The sequence below is a fragment of the Lampetra fluviatilis genome, chromosome 54 (genome assembly GCF_964198595.1).
Source record: "Lampetra fluviatilis chromosome 54, kcLamFluv1.1, whole genome shotgun sequence".
Taxonomy (NCBI): domain Eukaryota; kingdom Metazoa; phylum Chordata; class Hyperoartia; order Petromyzontiformes; family Petromyzontidae; genus Lampetra; species Lampetra fluviatilis.
In genome coordinates, this window is record NC_136328.1 from 7886303 (window position 1) to 7911492 (window position 25190).

The following is a 25190-nucleotide window of genomic DNA, read 5'->3' on the forward strand; positions in this document are numbered from 1 at the left end:
ACAATTATAGTAAAGAAACACAATTGTGGGAAACAAAATGAGGATAATGTTGAGCTTCGTACATCTGATGTGTACAACAATAATAATAAAACTCACGCCCCGTGAAAAAGCCTCAAAAACAAATTGGCTAAACGACAGTTGTGAAGGGATTGTTATCTTCGAGTGAGAATATAGCCACAGCGCAAGCCTCGCCAACTCGGATATTGTATTTGGGAACGGGCGGAGGGGGGGGAAACTGAGGTGAAAATACAAAATAAAGTATCGCCGCTCAGTTTTTCGATGTCCGCGCGTGTCAAGACGGCGCGGGTCTCACCTCGCAAGCTCCGCGCAACTGCGGACAGTCACGTGTCAAATTCCTAAAATAATAATACCTTACTATAATGATAAACAGGTTTTTTGGGGTTTTTCAGAAGCGACCTGGTCACATAGCTCAAATAAGTGGCTTATCGCGTGGAAATTTACAGCAGCCAAAGACTCTAAACGCAGGTTTCTAAAATGTGGAGGGAGAGAGAGATACACGCAAACTCCAAATATACAGCAGGCGTCGGGGTTGGAATCGAACCCACGATCTCTGGGTTGTAAACAAGAGATGAGTACCACCTCCCAATGCTCATTTTGAGCAGGAAATAATGTGGAATTTACACGGCCAAAGCCATAGTTGGTCACCCTCCTGCGGAGAACACAACGATCACTGGGCTACAGTTGTAAAGTGAACATTTCAGTGGATTATAATATTCCATTAATCTGTTAACCTTGCTGTCCAATGAGCAGATCACCCAGAGAGTGCAGCGCCCTTTCTTATTAGAGCTCAGAAGCTCAGCAGGTTTTGACCCTGGATATAGTTCATGCGCCCAGACCAGAGATATTCACCTGTCGGAACCGCCTGAGGTGACGCCACTTTAGCGGTTTCAGTTTGCTTCACGCGGCCAATAACACTGAATTGTGTGATACCCATTTGATGTCAGACGGGTAATCGAGTAACTCGCTGCAGTGGCGAGATGTCCACTACCTCGCCTGGCATACAGGAGGTCGTGGGTTCTATCCTGACCCTGACGTCTTCCCGAGGTCGCGTGGATTTTTGTCGGGGGACTTCCGGTTTTTTTCCGCTCCACGTAGAATCAACATCATTTGGCTACTGCTATAACATCTCCACGTGATGATGACGATACGTCGCTTCGTTGGTCTAGCATTTGTGATAGCCAGGTCGCTTCTGAAAAAAAGCTGTATAGCCATTCGGTGAGCCTTACCTGGTAATTTTTTGTTATATATAGTTTAAATATTACAGGCAGTTCAACTGCACTGGGGCACACAGGCCAGAGGGGGTGGCAGGCGGGGGGGGGGGCACTGGGCTATGATGAGGGGAGTCATAAATGATGCATTGCCTCGCACCAGGACCCACCAGCGCCACAAACCCTGTAGCCGCGCGTAGGAAAAAAAAATAACGCGTGTTAAGATAAAAAAAAACGGTGAAAACACTTGTGGTTTAGAACAAACGTTTCCAGCTGGTTGCTGTTATTCAAGAAACAAAACGTGATTATTACGGTAGTGCAATGCCAAATTGTTTAAGAGTATATTTTGAAATGCATAATTTGCACACTGCTTGGCATTAATAAACAGATTTACGACGAACGTCTTGTGTCGTTTCATCGATGACTTTTGAGGGAGCCGTCGTACGGCTGTCGGAACGATAAAAAATCTCTTGGCGTGTTTTTAAAACATTTTTAGCGAGACCACATCGTGCATTCTACACGGATTTCAGAATTATTCGTTTTAATTTCTCGGTGGGTCGACTGCAAACTTAGTATTCGTAATTTACTTTTGGGTTAGACCGTGTAGGTACAATGCCAATTTTCAACGACGCTACTATATACCCTCCACAACCCAAACCCAATCAAATCAAGTAGTCACGTGGAGAAATATTCCTATCGATTTGGTTTTTTATTCTAATTTCGGATCATCGTGATCTCCGATGATCACGGTTGGCTACGTACGGTGGGAAAGATGTTCAACCGACTTGCGTACAGATGTAGGGGTTGTTACGGGGAGAAAGGCGGACAGAAACACAATGGTGTCTGCACCCACACACGGGTGTCTACATCCACGTCCGCAATGGTTAACCCTGGGGGGCCATGGGTGGTGCTGTGATCCCCCATAGCCCCACCCCTCGGAGAGGATTCCTATAAAAGGCGGGGAGCGAGAGGGCTCGAGGCCAGTGCTTGAAGCTTTACCAGTGAAGACTGAAGACCGGCAGGATAGGCCCTGGGACTCCCCTGGCTCGCTGTCCTTGTCAGGGCCGAGCAGGGCAAGCCAGTGGCGCGGCCCCAAGAGCTCCAGGACCGCTGCTCTTGTAAGAGCACGGCCTGGTTGGCTGGGTGCTGGATCCGTGCTTGACCAGGGCCGGATCAGATAGCCTCCCCTAGCACTCTTAGTGGAGGACTGGGAATAGGACAGTCAGGGAATAGTGCTAGGGGTGTTTCCCGTTTAGTACGGGTGAAGGGGCCGTTACCCCTTCAAGTGTTGTTACCGCCTTTGGTTAAATAAACGAGTGTGCCTCAACTACGTCGTCTGTCTCGCTGAGAACCCACTACACATACATCACAGCGGTCGTTTAAAGTGCAATATTAGCGAATACCGTGACGCAGGCAGTACTAACACCTTGTCTACGACGGAACTAGATGGGCCATACTAAAAGGTTTTATTTGGGTTACATCACGTGAATGTGTCGTTAAACCCACCACCACCACCACCCGACACGGCCGATTTAGTAAGGTTTGTCACGTAGACAAAACGTGACAATTAGTTACGACTACAACTTCAGCACACCGGTCTAAACCCACATTCCAATATTGATGCTGGTTGTAATCACCAGAGTCGTTAACTCATTGTAAATGGTGTGGGTTTACTCTCCAACTCACAACCGGTGTGTTGAAAGGATTAACGAATTGGCACGTTTTGCTTACGCGACAAACCTTACTAATTGGCTGTGTCTGGTGGTGGCGGGTTTAACGACATATATCTACGCGATCTAACCCAACAAAAATCTTTGGTATGGATGTTGGTTGCGAAAGCCTACTACGACTACTACTACGTGTTAAAACAACTAGATGGGGCACTCCACTGGTTAGGGCCCTTGGGACTCGGTGGCCTCGTTGGAGGCTGAGAGGGGAGGCAAGACTTAAGGGATATCCCGTAAATGAGAGACAATCGCAAGGTTAAGACGTTTTATTGCATCACCCATTGCATACGAGGGGGTGGGGTGGTGTGGGGGAGTAATCCAAATCAAAATCTTTGTTTATCCCGGACAAATCTGATGAGCTCTCAAGCTCTTTTCCACAGATGTGCAGGCAAGGTAGTTAACATCTCCTAGCCACCGCGGCACCCCCGTGTACTTTGTAACGTTAAAACTCCTGCACGTGCAGAGGACGACCGCACAAGCACCCTTCTTCTTTGTGTGTACGGAATTGAAGTCACCCGAGGTGTGTCGCAATCAAGCGTTGTGTATCATCAGGTACGGAGGTCATTGGAAGGAATCGAATAAACAAAGAAGGGGGCAGGTGGGGGGCTGCCCCCCCCCTGCCTCCCAAAACTATCACAGCCTTGGGCCTTTATGAATGAAGTGACAGCAGCTGTGGGAAGGCGGTGGGAGGGGGTGAGGTTCAGTTTTGGCAGGAGCCCGTGTGCTGGAGCGACGAGCCGTTGAGCCGGTAGAACTCGGCCCGCACGATGCCAACGCGGGCAAACTGCCGGTCGCTGGGGTCCACGAACACCCTCGGCTGCCGCCCGTACTCGGACGACGACAGCACGGGCACGTCTCGCGCCATCTCCTGCGCGACAAAGACAAAGGTGCCCCACCGTCGTGGCCCATGCAAAGTTTCGGGTCCGAGTGCTCTTCGCGAGCACCGACAAAGGCCGGCGCAGAGCACCAGGGGGCGACGTGGCCAGCAACCGCGCCCGGCCGCCCTTGTTTCCCAACGCGTCGGATCTTTACACGCTGTACCAGATAGTCGCTTAAGGCTGAGTCAACCTAGGGGAGGCCCAGTGTCGGCGGAGGTGGGTAGTGCCGATGGTGGCAGTAGTGGCGGCGATGGCGGTGCTGATGTTGATGTTGGTGGCGGCGGTGCTGGTGAAGTTGTCGATGGTGCTGATGGTTGTGGTCGCGGTGGTGATGGTGATGATGTTGGCTGTGGTAGTGGCAGTAGTGGTGGTGGTGATGGAGAATGTATTGATGAGATGTAGAATGTAGTGATGAGGTGGTGGAGGAGGAGGTGGCGGTGGCGGAGGCCCCACCTCGGCGTGCACGTTGAGGCCCCGCGACTTGGAATGCTGGCGGTCATCCCGGTGGAGGTGTGCGTCGTAGCCGCCCGGCTGGTGGAACAGCACGTCGTACATGCACACGGCCGGCCTCTGCGGACAACCAGGAGCCATGCGGAGCAGTCACACCACAGCAGACAGTCACACCACAGTGGTGAGATGTTAACGACCTCGCCTGGTATACAGGATGTCTTTGGTCCCATCCCGACACTGACGCCTGTATATTTGGAGTTTGCATGTCCCTCTTCCCGTGGTCGCGTGGATTTTTCTCCGAGTCCTCCGCTTTTTACCTCCACGCATTTAGAGTATTTGGCTGCTATAAATTTCCACGTGAAAAGCCACTTCGTTGCTCTATCATTTGTGGCCAGGTCGCTTCTGAAAAAGAGCCAAACAGCTCAGTGGGCCGTCCCTGGTAAAATAAAAGTTGTAGTTTTGGTTTAGTCACGTCCTAGGCATGTCCTTGCAAGACAGGCACGTACGTCATAGCAGTCACGCCACAGTTAAGTTAATAAGTCACGCGATAGTTTCATGTCAAGTTGGCTTTGTGTAGCGAGGTGCGAAATCGAGAGGCCAGGATGAGTCTCGGTTGCGAGAGTGAGCTGTGCGCGAAGACGTGGCACAGACCTGGGAAACTTTGGGTATTGGTCCGGCAGTCGGGAGCCGATGATTTGCTCTCGAGTAATTTGCTCTGTGATTTTCGAATTTGGCAAAATTCAAAAATGGTAAAGTAAAAAAATCGAATTTGGTAAAATTCGAATTCGGCAAAATTCGTACCCTGACGTCAGCACGCGATGGCACTACGCTTGAGGATGACATCAGGGGACCTTTAACGTCCACTGTAAAGCAATTTGCTACGCGGTGTTATCATCACGGTCGATACACACCGCAGTAGTATTCACCAGGGCGGCCGTTAGATTCCAACCGTGAACCTCTCTGCAACAAGCGGCGTAGGCGCTACAGCTGGTCGCACACATCACACACAAAGCGCTCGCCACAAATGAACCACAATGCCTCGCGCATCTCGTCAAGGGGATCAACCATCACGTGAACTCCGCTCATCCTCCCAGCAGTGGCGGCTTTTGGCTCACCATCGGTCTGGAAACGCTCCTCCTTCCGATATTAGGAAGCCACTGGAGCTATGCACGTTTTAAATCATCTGGATTGCAAGCTCATTTCTTGAGAACCGCTTTTGTGAGTGTTTAAGTGTTCTTTGTTCCTCCTCCCGCACCTCCGATTAGCACAGTGGGGGACGTACGGTGCGAAAGAAGTTCAACACGCAAACATACGCACAGCTGGGCCGTGTCACCGCTCAAGGTACCTCCATAGCGCAGAGCGACATCGTGGGAGACGACACAATGAGAGTTAAGGGGCCGTCCATAAATGACGTCACGCGATTTTGGCCGATTTTTTACCCCCCCTCCCCCCCTCGTCACACGGCGTCACAAAAAGTCAGACCCCCCTCAAATATGACGTCACAAAGCTCTGCCCCCCCCCAAACCATTACCATTTTGAAAATAAAACATGCTTGAAATCACTTTAAACTATTGTCATTGTCGTGCGTATTTAATGTGGCGATGCACTCTGATGTTGTAGGAAAAAACATTTATTAAAAAGGAGGCGTTGGAAAGTTGAAATGTAGCATAAAATTCACTTGAAAATATTCAACGTCTAACTAAAACTGCAGATGTTCAGAATATTATATTGAAATTCTCTTATAATTATAAAATATTAAAAGTAATTATAACTATAAAAAATACTTGAAACTTTGTAGCAGAACGAAGCAAAATGGAGAGTACAATTATAACAATCACACATTCATTCCACAGAATGAAAAGCCCTGGTAGAATCAAAATGTTTAATAACAATCATTAAAAAAATTCACAAAATGTATGCTTCTCCATTCTCCCATGGAGAAGAAAAATGCTCCTTCATTGAATAAATAAAAGGTGACCTTAGTAAATTTAAAGAATCAAATAGTTAATGGAAATTAATTAAAATTAGTGTTTTTATAACAATTATATTTGTTTAATATTTATTTAAAGTTGTGCATTTTGATGTGACGTCACATTGCTCACCCCCCCTCCCCCCTCGTCACAAATGTCTGACCCCCCTCCCCCCCTCGATGCGTGACGTCATTTATGGAGTCCCCTAACCAATAGCCACGGTCAGGGCGCTCACCACACCAGGGCAGCGGTGACAATTTCACAAATTTGTGATGATGACAGTAACTCTATTTTATTCTCGGTTCTTGGAGTAAAAATACATTAATTTCACCCCTGCGCCGCTTAATCACTGCGCCACCGCTCCAGACCCCGAATATTGCTGCTAATTAACCAAAGTCAGAGAAAACTAAATATTGACGTAAAGCTTTCGTGACTGCATTAATTCATATTATTTGGTTTTAGATAGGTTCAAAGGAAATAACAACGACGACGTTTCGATCACAACACAAGCGATCGCTGGTGTTGTGATCGAAACGTCGTTTTTTTGCTATTTTTGTTATTTTCTTTGAACCTATCGACGTGACTTTACCAAAAGACCCAAAGAATACAAAGTCAGAGACTTTAATTTCTCAGCAAATATTTCCCCGGTAACACCACCACCACCACGCACCCCATCACCCCGAGCCTCACCAACCCCGGACAAACTCCCTGCCCAGATGAATCCCTGACTCAACGTCACAGCAAAACTTCCCCGCGCCATCAATCATGAAGTGTCAGTTTCATACCATGTATTAGGAGGTATAACCCTCTTGACTCGGGTGCAACGGCAACGAACAAAACCATGGACAAGAAACATCTTAAAGTGATAGCACGCAACAGAAAAATCCAGAAAAACCACGGGGCCTCTAGCCCCCCCCCCCCACCAACTCCACCATCATCGTGGGTGGGGACTTTCCACGTTCCCGTGCCGGGACCGAGCAGCTCACCTCCTTGGCGGTGTTGAAGTAGCTGCTGCTGCTGCTGCTGCCCGGGTCTTCAATGTGCGTGGCCACGTTGCCCTGGGTGGTCGTCTGTGTCTGCGGAGCGGCCTTCACTGCCTCCATTACAACAACAACAGCAACAGCAGCCACGATGCTAACCAGTTGTTGTTGTGATCGTCGTCTTTGTTGTTGTTGTTGTTGTTTGCGATGTGCCCGCGGTTGTAAATTCTCTGCTGCGCACGCGGTCGCCAGGCAGTAGGCGGGGTTTGTTGTGCCGGAAGCGTTGCCTAGCGACCGCCACGCAGCGCCCTGATTGGCTCGCTCCAAATGACGCGCGAGCCTGCTGAGGAGTCGCTGCGTGTGGAAACCGGTTCGGAGTTTTGTTTGTGTTCAATGGCTCAAGCAAAGCCCGAGCCTGCTGATGAGCACTAAATGTGGAAACCGGTTCGGAGTTTTGTTTGTGTTCAATGGTTCAAGCAAAGCCCGAGCCTGCTGATGAGCACTAAATGTGGAAACCGGTTCGGAGTTTTGTTTGTGTTCAATGGCTCAAGCAAAGCCCGAGCCTGCTGATGAGCACTAAATGTGGAAACCGGTTCGGAGTTTTGTTTGTGTTCAATGGCTCAAGCAAAGCCCGACCATGCTGATGAGCACTAAATGTGGAAACCGGTTCGGAGTTTTGTTTGTGTTCAATGGTTCAAGCAAAGCCCGAGCCTGCTAATGAGCACTAAATGTGGAAACCGGTTCGGAGTTTTGTTTGTGTTCAATGGCTCAAGCAAAGCCCGAGCCTGCTGATGAGTCACTGAGTGTGGAAACCGGTTCGGAGTTTTGTTTGTGTTCAACGGTTCAAGCAAAGCCCGAGCCTGCTGAGGAGTCGCTGCGTGTGGAAACCGGTTCGGAGTTTTGTTTGTGTTCAATGGTTCAAGCAAAGCCCGACCATGCTGATGAGCACTAAATGTGGAAACCGGTTCGGAGTTTTGTTTGTGTTCAATGGTTCAAGCAAAGCCCGACCATGCTGATGAGCACTAAATGTGGAAACCGGTTCGGAGTTTTGTTTGTGTTCAATGGTTCAAGCAAAGCCCGACCATGCTGATGAGCACTAAATGTGGAAACCGGTTCGGAGTTTTGTTTGTGTTCAATGGTTCAAGCAAAGCCGAGCCTGCTGATGAGCACTAAATGTGAAAACCGGTTCGGAGTTTTGTTTGTGTTCAATGGTTCAAGCAAAGCCCGAGCCTGCTGATGAGCACTAAATGTGGAAACCGGTTCGGAGTTTTGTTTGTGTTCAATGGTTCAAGCAAAGCCCGAGCCTGCTGAGGAGTCGCCCAATGTAGAAACCGGTGTTGCAGTTGTCTCACGGATGAGACTCAACACCCCGCCATAGGAAACGTGGAATTTCCACCACTGGCCCGGGGCTGTGAAGCGATTCGCACTGCTGATCAATGCTCATTAGGGGCCGTCCATAAATGACGTCACGCACCTAGGGGGGGGGGGGGGGTCAGACATTTGTGACGATGTGTGACGAGGGGGCGGGGGCGTTTGAGAAATGTGACGTTACATCAAAATGCGCAACTTTAAATAAATACAGACAACACGTTCTACTTAATTAGACTTTTTAATAAATGTTTTCTCCTACATCAGAGTGCAGCGCCACATTAAATACGCACTACAATGACAATAGTTTAAAGCGATTTGAAATGGAAATATGGTTTGAAGGGGGGGGGGGGCAGAGCTTTGTGACGTCATATTCGAGGGGGGTCTGACTTGTGACGCCCTGTGACGAGAGGGGGGCGGGGTCAAAAATCGTCCAAAATCGCGTGACGTCATTTATGGCTATGGACGGCCCCTTAGACCTCCGTGACTTTACCGAAAGAACCAAAGAGAACGAGGAAATCAACTTCCTATTCCTGACTGCTTCTACCAATGATGGCAAGATTACATCACGTGCTCTGACGGTGGGCCATTTGTAAGGCCACAGTGTCATTAACAAATGTATTGAGATGTTTTGTGCTTTACTGGCAACGCAGCAGAATCGCCACATGAATTTGATAAATCGTCATAACGTATCATTAAAAAGATACAGCTATCGTGCTGTGACGGTTCCACCTGAAGACGGAAGCTTGTGTTGTCTCCGAAACGTCGTGATTTTTATTTTACTTTTATTAATTTTTTACCTACGTGACTTTACCGAAAAAACCTGAGAATAATTAAAAATAATATTATTTCCATTCTACGTGACTTTACCTAAAGAACCAAGAAGATGAATCCCTGCAGTCACGAAAGCTTTAAATCGAAAATTAAAAAGAAGTCAAAGCCGGAACTTAATACTTGCGGAACCTAACTTCTTAGGGTTGGGGGGGGGGAGTCGCATTGTTTCCAGCCGGATCTTTTTACTTTTGGCTTGGGGTTGTCGCGACGGACCCGTGGTGGGAGGGAGGGATGGGGGGGAGGGGTAATGGCGGGAGGGGTAATGGGGGGGAGGGGTAATGGGGGAGGGGGGCGGGGGTAATGGGGGGAGGGGTAATGGGGGAGGGGGGCGGGGGTAATGGGGGGAGGGAGGATGGGGGGAGGGGTAATGGGGAGAGGCGGGGCAAAGGGGGGAGGGGTAATGGGGGGAGATGGGGAAGGGGCGGTGACATCTGACGGCGTGCCGGCAGTGACGTCACGCGGCGCGCGACACGGCAGCGGCGCGCGCCGGGGCCCCTGCGAAGCGCGTTCTCCTCCTCGGTGCCCCCCCGCCCGCCCGCCAGCCCCGCCCCCCGCCGTGACCCCTCGTGACCCCGCTCGTCGCGATTCATCATCAAGACGGGCCGCGTCGTCGTCGTCTTCGTCGTCGTCTTCAAATCAAATAATCGCCGTCGTCACCGCCTCTGCAGGCAACGTGAGTTCACCCACGGGCCCTCACGCGCGCGTGCGTCGGAGTGCGTCGGAGCCGATCGTGATCTGGAACCGATTAATCGATTTGGGCCCTCGCTGAATCCGACGAATCGATCGTCGCGCCGTTCGTCCACGTTCGTGGACTCGCGCGGTCGGTAATCGATGAGGGTTGTGATCGATTATTGGAGCGGAAATCGCAATGAAAATATCGAATCCTGGAGAAATCCGATGAGCTACGAAGCTCTTTTATTGTTTTGTTGAAATGCTCAATAGGGGGGGGGGGGGGGCACGGGTATCAGAAAGTGAGCGAATCACCAAGTAATCGAAACATTGAATAGACGAACAGGCGAGGCAGAGCCGTACGAGTTTGTGGAGTGTTGTTGTTGTTTACTCGGGCGAGAACCCGCGATACGAGGATGGTGGTCATCAGCGGAGTTGGCCTGGTAACTTGAATCTAAATTGTCTTGTGGTTGTTAGTGTTTGACTTGCATCACACTGGGATTTTTGCACACAACGTTGTAATACGGTGGGGGGTTTTTCTCATGGGAGATGTGCTGGTTTATCCCAGGATGTTTCTGTTTGCGTGTCGTCTTCGCTTTAAGACGTTCTCTGTTAATATTTAGTTTCTTTGCGGTTGCACCCGACTCGAGAACCACATGGCTCACAGTGCTCACAGGGATCTACCTAATCAATGCAGCTTGAATCTACGGTTGCAAGAGTGAGACGAGACGGGCAGACGTGGTGGGTGCCTGCCACACGTCAGACAGAACACGCAGCGTTGGGAGTCACACCGGCACGGTTATTCTACGGGACACGCGGCAGACGAGAGGGGACAGATCGACACACACACACACGAGGTGGTAGGTAAACACACGAGGTGGTAGGTGATTGAGACGGTAGGAACTCGGCTCCAGACGAGACGGACAGTCCGTGCGCTACACACGTGACAGCAGGGCCCATCATCACGTGAAGCGGAACGTATGAAGTCGGAATATGAATGTAAACTGGAGGAATCCGATGAGCAAGTCAGCTCTTTTTAATCCCACATGCCCAGTAAGGGGGCACGGGGTCATAACGTCACAACAACAAACAAGACGGTTGAGCACAGACGATAATAAAGGCATTGTAGAGACAAGACGGAACTCACCAATCCAACAACAACAACAGACGAGACGCGGAAGAGTGTTCAGGATGTTACTCACGAGACAGGAAATAACAAGTGTCTACCTGAGTTGGTTACCTAGGACAAAGATAACAACAGTGCCTACCTGAGTTGGTTACCTACTACAAAGGTAACAACAGTGTCTACCTGAGTTGGTTACCAAGGAGAAAGTCTGAGAATAGGTGATGTAGTTTTCTGTTAGACACGACTCCGTCAGCCTAGGTTTTTTGGCACTCCCCAACACATTTATTTTCTCCTACATATCCGTCTGCGTTCAGGGTTGTTTTCCTTTCGGTTTTAATGTTCAAGGGGTTTTTTGTTGTTGTTGTTGCTGGGATTGTCTTGTAAAGGCGCTGCGAGGCCTCGGTGTGAATGGCGCCACGACCCACAACGTGTTAACGAGGGAGTCACACACCGCAGTCGCTAGCCACGATACGGACGGTGCAGACACCACGGGCCAGACAGAGCTAAACATCGATTGGACGGTACGGACGAGACGGGATCGATTGCACGAACGATTGAGCGGCGTAGTGGATACAATTAATATCGAAATGAAGGGACGCCTCGCACCCCACGGGCGCGACACGTGTGCGTGCTCACGCTTCTACGTTCGGTGGTCTCATCAGCAGCGAGACCATCCGGGCCGGAGGTTTGGTTGGCTTGCATCGAAGCAATGCTGCTGATTTAAAATGCGGCGCTTCCAGAAGGCTCCGAACTCGTAGCAGTGGTGAGCGCGGCGCGCTACGAACCCGGCGGGTCAGAGTTCGATTCCAGCTCACGGCTAACATCGGTGAGGGGCCGTCCATAAATGACGTCACGCACCTGGGGGAGGGGGGGGGTGGAGAAATGTGACGTCACATCAAAATGCGCAACTTTAAATAAATATAGACAACACGTTCTACTTAATTAAATAGACTTTTTAATACATGTTTTCTCCAACAACATCAGAGTGCAGCGCCACATTAAATACGCACTACAATGACAATAGTTAAAGCGATTTGAAGCGTGTTTTATTTTTTGAAGGGGAGGGGGCAGAGCTTTGTGACGTCATATTTGAGGGGGGGGGGTCTGACTTTTTGTGTGACGAGGGGGGAGGGGTTAAAAAATCGTCCAAAATCGCGTGACGTCATTTATGGACGGCCCCTGACGACCGGTGATGGGCCTCGCCTAGGTCGACTCAGCCTCATATGAGTACCTGGTGCGGTGTGTAAACATGATCAGCACTGGGGGAGACAAAGGTGGCTGGGCGTGGTTGCTGGTCACCCACCCCCTCGTGTGCAGTGCCCGGCCTTCTTAGGTGCTCGCTAACAGCACTTGCCCCAACAGTCTGTTAAGGCTATACGGGGGATATTTGTCTTTGTCCCAGAAGGCCCTGTGACCGTCCCCAATGGGTTGTGTACAAACATTGCATTATGTGTGGAGGAGGGACACATTGTGGATGGAGGAGGGACACATTGTGGATGGAGGAGGGACACATTGTGGATGGAGGAGGGACACATTGTGGATGGAGGAGGGACACATTGTGGGTGGAGGAGGGACACATTGTGGGTGGAGGAGGGACACTTTGTGGGTGGAGGAGGGACACATTGTGGGTGGAGGAGGGACACATTGTGGGTGGAGGAGGGACACATTGTGGGTGGAGGAGGGACACATTGTGGGTGGAGCAGGGACACATTGTGGGTGGAGGAGGGACACATTGTGGGTGGAGGAGGGACACATTGTGGGTGGAGCAGGGACACTTTGTGGGTGGAGGAGGGACACATTGTGGGTGGGGGAGGGACACTTTGTGGGTGGAGGAGGGACACTTTGTGGGTGGAGGAGGGACACATTGTGGGTGGAGGAGGGACACTTTGTGGGTGGAGGAGGGACACATTGTGGGTGGAGGAGGGACACATTGTGGATGGAGGAGGGACACATTGTGGGTGGAGCAGGGACACATTGTGGGTGGAGGAGGGACACATTGTGGGTGGAGCAGGGACACATTGTGGGTGGAGGAGGGACACATTGTGGGTGGAGGAGGGACACATTGTGGGTGGAGCAGGGACACATTGTGGGTGGAGGAGGGACACATTGTGGGTGGAGCAGGGACACTTTGTGGGTGGAGGAGGGACACATTGTGGGTGGGGGAGGGACACTTTGTGGGTGGAGGAGGGACACATTGTGGGTGGAGGAGGGACACATTGTGGGTGGAGGAGGGACACATTGTGGGTGGGGGAGGGACACTTTGTGGGTGGAGGAGGGACACATTGTGGGTGAAGGAGGGACACATTGTGGGTGGGGGAGGGACACTTTGTGGGTGGAGGAGGGACACATTGTGGGTGGAGGAGGGACACATTGTGGGTGGAGGAGGGACACATTGTGGGTGGAGGGGGGACACATTGTGGGTGGAGGGGGGACACATTGTGGGTGGAGGAGGGACACATTGTGAGTGGAGGAGGGACACATTGTGGGTGGGGGAGGGACACTTTGTGGGTGGAGGAGGGACACTTTGTGGGTGGAGGAGGGACACATTGTGGGTGGGGGAGGGACACTTTGTGGGTGGAGGAGGGACACTTTGTGGGTGGAAGAGGGACACATTGTGGGTGGAGGAGGGACACATTGTGGGTGGACGAGGGACACATTGTGGGTGGAGGAGGGACACATTGTGGGTGGAGGAGGGACACATTGTGGGTGGAGGAGGGACACATTGTGGGTGGAGGAGGGACACTTTGTGGGTGGAGGAGGGACACTTTGTGGGTGGAGGAGGGACACTTTGTGGGTGGAGGAGGGACACTTTGTGGGTGGAGGAGGGACACTTTGTGGGTGGAGGAGGGACACTTTGTGGGTGGAGGAGGGACACTTTGTGGGTGGAGGGACACTTTGTGGGTGGAGGAAGGACACATTGTGGGTGGAGGAGGGACACTTTGTGGATGGAGGAGGGACACTTTGTGGGTGGAGGAGGGACACATTGTGGGTGGAGGGGGGACACATGGTGGGTGGGGGAGGGACACATTGTGGGTGGAGGAGGGACACTTTGTGGGTGGAGGGGGGACACATTGTGGGTGGAGGAGGGACACATTGTGGGTGGAGGGGGGACACATGGTGGGTGGGGGAGGGACACATTGTGGGTGGAGGAGGGACACATTGTGGGTGGAGGGGGGACACATTGGTGGTGGGGGAGGGACACATTGTGGGTGGAGGGGGGACACATTGTGGGTGGAGGAGGGACACATTGTGGGTGGAGGAGGGACACATTGTGGGTGGAGGAGGGACACATTGTGGGTGGGGGAGGGACACATTGTGGGTGGAGGGGGGACACATTGTGGGTGGAGGAGGGACACATTGTGGGTGGGGGAGGGACACTTTGTGGGTGGAGGAGGGACACTTTGTGGGTGGAGGAGGGACACTTTGTGGGTGGAGGAGGGACACATTGTGGGTGGGGGAGGGACACATTGTGGGTGGGGGAGGGACACATTGTGGGTGGAGGGGGGACACATTGTGGGTGGAGGAGGGACACATTGTGGGTGGAGGAGGGACACATTGTGGGTGGGGGAGGGACACATTGTGGGTGGAGGGGGGACACATTGTGGGTGGGGGAGGGACACATTGTGGGTGGAGGGGGGACACATTGTGGGTGGAGGAGGGACACATTGTGGGTGGAGGAGGGACACATTGTGGGTGGAGGGGGGACACATTGTGGGTGGAGGAGGGTCACATTGTGGGTGGAGGAGGGACACATTGTGGGTGGAGGGGGGACACATTGTGGGTGGAGGAGGGACACATTGTGGGTGGAGGAGGGACACATTGTGGGTGGACGAGGGACACATTGTGGGTGGAGGAGGGACACATTGTGGGTGGAGGAGGGACACATTGTGGGTGGAGGAGGGACACATTGTGGGTGGAGGAGGGACACTTTGTGGGTGGAGGAGGGACACTTTGTGGGTGGAGGAGGGACACTTTGTGGGTGGAGGAGGGACACTTTGTGGGTGGAGGAGGGACACTTTGTGGGTGGAGGAGGGACACTTTGTGGGTGGAGGGACACTTTGTGGGTGGAGGAAGGACACATTGTGGGTGGAGGAGGGACACTTTGTGGATGGAGGAGGGACACTTTGTGGGTGGAGGAGGGACACATTGTGGGTGGAGGGGGGACACATGGTGGGTGGGGGAGGGACACATTGTGGGTGGAGGAGGGACACTTTGTGGGTGGAGGGGGGACACATTGTGGGTGGAGGAGGGACACATTGTGGGTGGAGGGGGGACACATGGTGGGTGGGGGAGGGACACATTGTGGGTGGAGGAGGGACACATTGTGGGTGGAGGGGGGACACATTGGTGGTGGGGGAGGGACACATTGTGGGTGGAGGGGGGACACATTGTGGGTGGAGGAGGGACACATTGTGGGTGGAGGAGGGACACATTGTGGGTGGAGGAGGGACACATTGTGGGTGGGGGAGGGACACATTGTGGGTGGAGGGGGGACACATTGTGGGTGGAGGAGGGACACATTGTGGGTGGGGGAGGGACACTTTGTGGGTGGAGGAGGGACACTTTGTGGGTGGAGGAGGGACACTTTGTGGGTGGAGGAGGGACACATTGTGGGTGGGGGAGGGACACATTGTGGGTGGGGGAGGGACACATTGTGGGTGGAGGGGGGACACATTGTGGGTGGAGGAGGGACACATTGTGGGTGGAGGAGGGACACATTGTGGGTGGGGGAGGGACACATTGTGGGTGGAGGGGGGACACATTGTGGGTGGGGGAGGGACACATTGTGGGTGGAGGGGGGACACATTGTGGGTGGAGGAGGGACACATTGTGGGTGGAGGAGGGACACATTGTGGGTGGAGGGGGGACACATTGTGGGTGGAGGAGGGTCACATTGTGGGTGGAGGAGGGACACATTGTGGGTGGAGGGGGGACACATTGTGGGTGGAGGAGGGACACATTGTGGGTGGAGGAGGGACACATTGTGGGTGGAGGAGGGACACATTGTGGGTGGAGGAGGGACACATTGTGGGTGGAGGAGGGACACATTGTGGGTGGAGGAGGGACACTTTGTGGTTGGAGGAGGGACACTTTGTGGGTGGAGGAGGGACACTTTGTGGGTGGAGGGACACATTGTGGGTGGAGGAGGGACACTTTGTGGGTGGAGGGACACTTTGTGGGTGGAGGAGGGACACTTTGTGGGTGGAGGAGGGACACTTTGTGGGTGGAGGGACACTTTGTGGGTGGAGGAGGGACACATTGTGGGTGGAGGGACACTTTGTGGGTGGAGGAGGGACACTTTGTGGGTGGAGGAGGGACACATTGTGGGTGGAGGGACACTTTGTGGGTGAAGGAGGGACACTTTGTGGGTGGAGGAGGGACACTTTGTGGGTGGAGGGACACTTTGTGGGTGGAGGAGGGACACTTTGTGGGTGGAGGGGGGACACATTGTGGGTGGAGGGACACATTGTGGGTGGAGGAGGGACACATTGTGGGTGGACGAGGGACACATTGTGGGTGGAGGAGGGACACATTGTGGGTGGAGGAGGGACACATTGTGGGTGGAGGAGGGACACATTGTGGGTGGAGGAGGGACACATTGTGGGTGGAGGAGGGACACTTTGTGGGTGGAGGAGGGACACTTTGTGGGTGGAGGAGGGACACTTTGTGGGTGGAGGAGGGACACTTTGTGGGTGGAGGAGGGACACTTTGTGGGTGGAGGGACACTTTGTGGGTGGAGGAGGGACACATTGTGGGTGGAGGAGGGACACATTGTGGGTGGAGGGGGGACACATTGTGGGTGGAGGGGGGACACATTGTGGGTGGAGGGGGGACACATTGTGGGTGGAGGGACACTGTGGGTGGAGGAGGGACACATTGTGGGTGGAGGGACACTTTGTGGGTGGAGGAGGGACACTTTGTGGGTGGAGGAGGGACACATTGTGGGTGGAGGGACACTTTGTGGGTGGAGGAGGGACACATTGTGGGTGGAGGGACACTTTGTGGGTGGAGGAGGGACACTTTGTGGGTGGAGGAGGGACACATTGTGGGTGGAGGGACACATTGTGGGTGGAGGAGGGACACTTTGTGGGTGGAGGGACACTTTGTGGGTGGAGGAGGGACACTTTGTGGGTGGAGGGACACTTTGTGGGTGGAGGAGGGACACTTTGTGGGTGGAGGGGGGACACATTGTGGGTGGAGGGACACATTGTGGGTGGAGGGACACATTGTGGGTGGAGGGACACATTGTGGGTGGAGGAGGGACACTTTGTGGGTGGAGGGGGGACACATTGTGGATGGAGGAGGGACACTTTGTGGATGGTGGGGGGGGTTTATTTGGAAGGAGGTGGCCGAAACGAATCTTACACTATTCCTTTAATCTGGCCACGGTGTGGGAAAAGAGCTTTTCAGCTCATCGGATTCCTCCAGGCAATAAACATACACATTCTGACATCGCACAGGCCGCTGAATGGTGCACAGAGGTTGGTGTTTTTCTCTCTCGCGACCTCGGCGGTGGAGCTGGTGGGTGGGGAGAGAATGGGGTACGAACTTGGCAAACCCGGGTTCGATTCCCGCTCACGGCCAACACGGGTGACGATTATCTGACCCGGTCTTGGGCCTGCCCTAGGTCGACTCGGCCTCAAATGAGTACCTGGTGCGTGTGCACTAAACATCGCCACTGGGGAGACAAAGGCGGCCGGGCGTGTTGTTGGCCACCAACCCCATCGTGTGCCGTGCCGGCTTTCACAGGTGCTACTCGCTAACAGCACTTGCCCCTACAGTCTGTCACAGGCTATACGGGGGATCTTTGTCTTTGGGGAGAGAGGCGAGAGTCGCGTGGCTTAGTGAAGATGGGAAGTTGGTTTGTGGGCAATCGCTGCCTCGCCGGTGATTTTTTTGGTCGCGATCTCAATCATCCTCCCTCCTCCTCCCGTCTCCGCCGTATCTCGCCGCGTGGTCGTGTCGTGTCACCCACTCGTGGCCACGTGCTTGTGGAATCGTCGCGAGCACGCCGCGCTTGTGGGCTTGAGCTGCTCACGGAGTGAAATCTTCTCGGGGGCGAACGCGGCGGTCACGGAGATTTCTGTGATCGCTCGCGGACGCGGAGCGACTGGAGGAGATTTTTTGCCGGTGGTGGTTGGTGGTGGTGGTGATCGTGGTGGTGGTGGTGATCGTGGTGATCGCAGGCTCGAGTGATTTACGGTAACGTGCAGCTCTCACAGCGGTAACGATACACGACTCGGGGGAGTTGAGGCCACCACATGTTGATGGTGATCGTCATGGTGGTGGAAATTCATTACAGCACACTTAATCATGATATTGTTAATACACGGTGTAGTAATCATACTAGCAACCGTGTAGTGTACACCACATGCCGACGATGATGCCAATTCAACACAGTACACTTAATCATCATTATATTATTTATACGTATGTTGAACTTCTTCTACACCGTACCGAGCCATCCGTGCCAATCGGTGTAACGATAATTTTCACAGCCATGTAGCAACACCACATCGTGACCTGGTAATGTAATAAATCATCACATTGTTTGAATGTGACATTGCTGCATCATGATAATGATCACAGTGCAATGCTCTTCGTTGTAATTATAACCCCGTGATGAACGTCGGGTTATTTACAAGAACAATGTAAGCAATACCGGCATATCATTTAACGCAGCAGCAGCAGCATCGATTGTATATATTTGTGTTACACATAATACAACATTACTAACAACAGCTGATAGTGCTGCAGTGCCTTACATTTAAATAACAAGTTGTGATCATCGTAGAGTCGCGAGAGAGCTGAGGATGGCTTTGGGAGTCATGTCCGCTGATGATGGGTTGGTGGTGGTGGTGGTTATATGGGGGCTAGTTTGTAATAAGTAACAATGGAGTACATCATCACAATGCCTACAACGGCGACAATTTGGTTTAACCGGCCGTCCATAAATGACGTCACGCACCTAGGGGGGGGGGGGTCAGACATTTGTGACGATGTGTGACGAGGGGTGGGGGGGGGGTTGAGAAATGTGACGTCACATCAAAATGGGCAACTTTAAATAAATATAGACAACACGTTCTACTTAATTAAATAGACTTTTTAAGACATGTTTTCTGCTACAACATCAGAGTGCAGCGCCACATTAAATACACACTACAATGACAATAGTTTAAAGCGATTTGAAGCGTGTTTTATATTTTTGGGGGGGGGGGGGTGGGCAAAGCTTTATGACGTCATATTTGAGGGGGGGGTCTGACTTTTTGTGACGCCGTGTGACGAGGGGGGTCAAAAATCGTCCAAAATCGCGTGACATCATTTATGGACGGCCCCTAACGCGTAGGCTTTGACAACCCTGGCTGTCGCCTGATGATGCTGGTTGTTGTTGTAATCACGGGCGAAACGTAACGGTATTCAAATTGTAATGTTGTAGTGGGTTTACTCTCCTACACACAAGCGGTGTGCTGAACTAGTAACGAATCGGCACGTTCTGTTTACGGGACAAACCTGAGTAATTGGCTGTGTCGGGTGGTGGCGGGGGTTAACGACACATTTATATTTCTGCGATCTAACCCCAAAAAAACCCTTTATTGATGGTGACAATGCAGTACGGTTTCTTATTTTATCATACGTGTCAACCCATACGGCTTACCCGTATTCTTGTACAGGGAAATTTAGTTTTTAGGTCCGTACGGCGTACAGTGGGACTTTGTATAGGACAGGGGTCGGCAACCTGCGGCTCCGGAGCCGCATGCGGCTCTTTTGAACCTTGACCGCGGCTCCGGGGCGGATGCTAGCGAGGGGAGGAGGCGCACTGTGACACCTGCTCTGGCGTTGCCGCTGCTGACAGGTCGCCGCTCCGCTCCACACTGCCCGCCCGGTGACAGGCAATAACGTTGCCGTTGCTTTGTCACATGTTTGGAAGAAGTAAAAACCTTCCTGGGCAGCAAAGAGCTCACCTTTGCTGAGCTGGAACAGCCAGAGTGGCTGGAAAAATTACATTTTATGGTAGACATGACAGCACATCTAAACACGCTAAATACAACCCTTCAGGGGAAAGGAGGCACAGCCCTGCACATGCTGGAGGAGGTTTTGGCATTCGAGCGCAAGTTGACAGTGTTTGTCAAAGATTTACAGAGAGGTACACTGTCTCACTTTCCCTCTTTGAGAGAGTTCAAACAAAGTCATGATACGATAAATTTGGAATATTTCAAGTCTGCAATCACCACAATGCAAAGTTCGTTTGGGAAACGATTCTGTGAGTTCAGAGAGGAAAAAACGACATTATCCTTCCCTGTCACTCCCCTGGCGATCGATCCATCCCTATTGAATATGACTGCATTTGCAGGTGTAAGTCAACCTGATCTTGAGATGGAACTGGCCGATATAGCCGACAAAGATATATGGGTATCCAAGTTCAAATGCTTGACCGCTACTCTTGAGGATGTTGCCCGTCAGAAGGCCATTCTGGCTCAGAATCATAAATGGAGTGATATTGAAAACCTTCCCAAACAGGACAAACTTGTATTCGAAACATGGAATGCCATCCCCAACACTTATATAAACATGAAAAAGTATGCATTTGGAGTCCTGTCGATCTTCGGCTCCACATATGTATGTGAGCAGGTCTTCTCCAACATGAACTATATTAAAAACAAACATCGATCACGCCTCACAGATGACAGCTTGCAAGCCTGTGTGAAAATGAAGGTGACGTCTTACAGCCCTGATGTGCAGACACTGTGCACTGAGGTTCAGGAGCAAAAATCCCATTAACCAGGTAATTTAGCTATTAATTTGCAAAAATATATTTTACATTGTTAAGTGAAAAAGTCCTTTTTTTATTCAGATTGACAGCTGACTGCACGATCCTGTATATAGCAATAAGGTAAGAAACAATATATGCAGTGTTATATTTGTTTTAAATGTTGCAATGGTTTTGCGGCTCCCAGTTTATTTTTTCCTTCGGAAACGGGTCCAAGTGGCTCTTTATGTCTTAAAGGTTGCAGACCCCTGGTATAGGATGAACGTTGAGATTAATAAGGTCGGAATTGGTCTGTAATCAAGTAGGCACTCATAAGGGGTTGACAGGTTTGCTTTATAATAGTAATAATATAACAGCGCTGATGATGCCCTATTTGGTAATGCTCCAATACACTAATTCGCAGTCACCATCGTCATCGCGTGGTTCCGCACGTGCCATTGATACACTTCCATCCACCTATAATCTTTAGCCGCCTTCTCTGCTGTTGCTATTGTTAGATCCCATTGTGCCAAGTCTCTGTTGATTCTCTCCCCATCTGGTTCTATGTCTTCACATCTGATCCTGTGTCTTCCCACCATGTCCTATGGCTTGCCTTCTGGCCGTGCGTCGTCCTGTGTAGTTGTATGTCTTCCCGTCTGGCCCTCGGTCTGATAACAATCATTAATTTGGGATTTGCAGTTCACGTTTTAATTCAAATAAGCGTCGTTAATGAGAATAAAAATTGTTTGGGAAATTGACGGGGCAAATAAAAAGTGCGTATGACCTTGCTCATGAGCATGATAAAAATAATGTCACGCATTTTTAACGTTGCATTTGAATGAATGCGTTTGCGTCGCAGTGAATTAGTTTTTGATTTCAACTTAGCCGCAACGTGGCGGTTTTTGTCCAGTCGCTTATAATCGGGAACAAACTGCTGCCCCATTCCGTAAACCGCAGCGCACGCAACCGCTCGCGGTTGTCTGTGCACGAGGAACGATTTGGGGAAGTGAAACAAAAGATAATAATGAAGTGGCATCGTGGAGGATGTTGGTAACAATAAATAACGTCTACATCCCATCTTTGTTTGCGCCACATCAAAAATAATTGGGTTATTTTTTTTGTGCAGCCTATTGGCCGCACGGCCTTCTTGGAGAGTGCATCTTATCAGCAACATTGCTTCAATACAAGCAAACTCTGGACCTGTCTTCGCCATTCAGTGTCTTCGTCAGGTTTGCTTGAAGGTAATGCTCTGTGAACTGCCTGACGTTTGTAGCAAAGGACTCTTTCTGTAGGAAATGGTTCCTATGTACGTATGTATGTTGATCTTCTTTCGAGCCGTACGTAGCCAACCGTGCTAATCGGAGGCGCAAGGATGACAAACTAAACACACAAAGCAGTTTTGAAGTTTGATACGCAGCGGTATAATACACAGCACAAAGATAAACAAATGGCAGGTGACCCAACTTGTACGAATGCAAATTGACGAGAACATTGCCGAGTTATTTCCCCTACTTCTCATTGGAAATTTATTGAGAGAGTAACGTGCATCAGAGGTCGCAAACGGGTTTTGATTCCTTACCCGTACCCGTACCCGGCCGCACCAAGGTCGCAAACGGGTACCCGTACCTGGCCGGGTACGGGTAGCCGGGTATCGGGTAGGGTACGGGTATCGGGTACCCGATTGCGACCTCTGGGATGAAGCTATGTTGCAGGCGCGGGTGGGTTGATTCTAGGAACTTGAATTGTGAGAAGAGACGACGTTGGGAAATGAGTGACAAACGGTTACTCACCAGTGACTCACGGCCTTCTCACTCATTGGTTGGGGTGAGTCACGTGCGGCTACCCGTACCCGGCCGCACCAGGGTCGCAAACGGGTACCCATACTCGTACCCGACTGGGTACGGGTAGCCTGGTATCGGGTAGGGTACGGGTATCGGGTACTCGATTGCGACCTCTGACGTGCATTCAATTTTATCTCGTCACTGTTTACATCACATCCGTTGAAAGCAAGTCGGTCGATGCGTGCAATTCAGCAGTGGATTGATCATGGATGATGATGTCGACGACATCTCATCCGGATGTTCTACCTGTGGTTAATTCCGATCCCACTCATCGATCCACTCGACATGAAATCCCTCCTCGGGTCAATGAATTCAAGTGTCGTCTGATAAGATTGGCCCTCCACCATACCGAGTGTGGAATTTGGACTGTTGGCCCCCCAAGGCCATAAAGCCCAAGGTGCTGCCTCACTGCTTGGTTGGGTACCGATAAACTTTGGCTTCTCACTCAACATTTATTGTTACCTAGAGGTATAATAAGATGCACATATTTAGTGTTTTTATGATATCCACTCTTGTTACTACACCTTGCTTAAACATCCAAAAGGTCAATCGAAATGTCAAATGTGCAAAGATTTTCCCCGCAACACGAATCATTTACTTTCCACAAAATGGTACCTAATGAATCGACCTTGCAAAGATGATGGGCCGAGACGACTTTTTGACTGGGATTTGAACTCTCAGATTTCTGATGTGGGGAGTCGTGTGCTCTTGTAACCTGAGCCCCCCAGCAGCAGTTAAAGTAAACACTGCTGGATCATCATCACGAGAACCTTACCGGTGTATTTTGCACGAGCTGGCATTCGGCCGTGAATTTGCGCGAACAAGTTGGGGAGAATCAAGATGTGCGAGTTTCAGTTCCATTATGCAGGACACGCTATGCGATGTTCACTACCTCGGCTGGTGTACAAGAGCTCGCGGGTTCGATCCCGACCCTGATGCCTGCTTTATATTTCGAGTTTGCGTGTTCTCCCCGTGGCCGCGTGGAATTTTCTCCACGTGCTCCGGTTTTTTCCTCCACTTTAGAAACGTGCTTCGAGTATTTGCCTCCTATAAATATCCACACGATAAGCCACTTCGTTGAGCTATCATTTGTGGCCAGGTCACATCTGACAAAGAGCTGTATAGCTCAGTGGGCCTTACCTTGTAAAATAAAAATTGTTTATAGTTTTAAAGAATTAAAAAAAATTCCCTTTGCATATCACGGCTCTTTCTCTCCTTTTATTATGTGATGGGAAGACTATTACGTTTCTAATACGGCAAGAAAAGGAACGTGCTCAAGAGGAAGTCCACCACAGGGATATGCAAATGCTCGTTATATTTGTAGGGGTGTTAGAGAGAGAGCCCGTTATGCATGGCAGCCTATGGTAAACAAACACAGTAGGCGGGGCTACATGTGTGCACAAGCAGGTGCCCTCTGCGACGTCCGCGCCAGACACCCTGGGGGGTCGATTCGGTCGTTATGATCCCCCGGGGCCCCACCCCTCAGGGAGGGGTTGGGTATAAAAGGGGATTGTATCGAAGGGCTCGGGAGGGATGTTTAGCTAAAGAAGAGGAGGCGGAAGACGTCTGAGATAGAGCCCTGGACTCCCCCTGGTACGCCGTCCTTATCAGGACCGCGCAGGCTCGAGCCAGTGGCGTGGTACCAGAGCCAGAGCCAGTGCTGGTCTGGACTCTGGGTACCGGGCCCGACTGACCAGTGTCGGGCCAAGATAGCCTCCCCTAGCCCATTAGTGGAGGACTCAGAGGCAGGCTAGGGTTAGCTAGAGAGGTGTGTCCTCAGATAGACGGGTGAGGGGGCCGATACCCCCTCAAATGTGTATGTCACAACGTTGGTGTTAAATAAACCAGTGTGCCTCCAACTCCGGTGTGAACGAGTCGTGAGCGTTACTACATCTGGCGTCAGAAGTGAAACAAAGTACGAACATGGATACACGCCGGACGACTCGAGTCGGAGTACCAGGGGCGGAGGACACCGCTGCAGTCGGAGGGCCCGAGATGGCTGAAGATGCCATCGAGCAGCCGGGGCTGGGTGCATCCACGCCACAGCAGCTGGAGGAAGGGGAGCCGTCGACGGAGGGGCTGAGGCAGGCGCACGCGAAGCTGGCCGAGCTGCTGTACGCCGCAGCCGCCATGCTCGACAACATCACGCGGCTGGGGGCTGCGGGACCGCCACGAGGCGACAGCAGCCAACGACCACAGCGCCTTCCCGCCATTTCAACGGAGCAACATTTTGAAACTCCCGCCATCGCCGCAGCTGCTGTTGAGGGCGTGGCCGCTCTAAGCATCGCGTCCAACGGCGGGAGTACAGTGCCTGCCGCGTCACCACGGGTGCGACCGGCGATGCCATCGCTGGTTCGTGCCGACGCTGAG

The 25190-nt window shown here is 51.6% G+C and overlaps 2 protein-coding genes across 3 annotated transcripts in view; one reads left to right on the top strand and one right to left on the bottom strand.

Annotated features, from left to right (window-relative positions):
* Positions 1-3207: 3207 nt before the first annotated feature.
* CFAP90 (cilia and flagella associated protein 90) lies at positions 3208-7479 on the bottom strand. Its single transcript, XM_078879423.1, has 3 exons — positions 7241-7479; positions 4288-4404; positions 3208-3824 (listed from the first exon to the last, which is right to left on the bottom strand). The coding sequence occupies exons 1-3, from the start codon at positions 7355-7357 to the stop codon at positions 3657-3659; spliced, it is 402 nt and encodes a 133-aa protein (XP_078735549.1). The 5' UTR covers positions 7358-7479; the 3' UTR covers positions 3208-3656.
* A 2435-nt stretch (positions 7480-9914) lies between these two features.
* Positions 9915-25190, top strand: part of RSPRY1 (ring finger and SPRY domain containing 1) — a 64986-nt gene continuing 49710 nt past the window's right edge. Inside the window, exon 1 of one of the 2 annotated variants that reach the window (XM_078879690.1) lies at positions 9915-10109. The gene's annotated coding sequence lies outside the window, so the exon portion shown is untranslated. Of the gene's footprint in view, positions 10110-22187; positions 22221-25190 lie in introns of those variants that run through there. The other variant, XM_078879691.1, reaches the window with a different exon arrangement.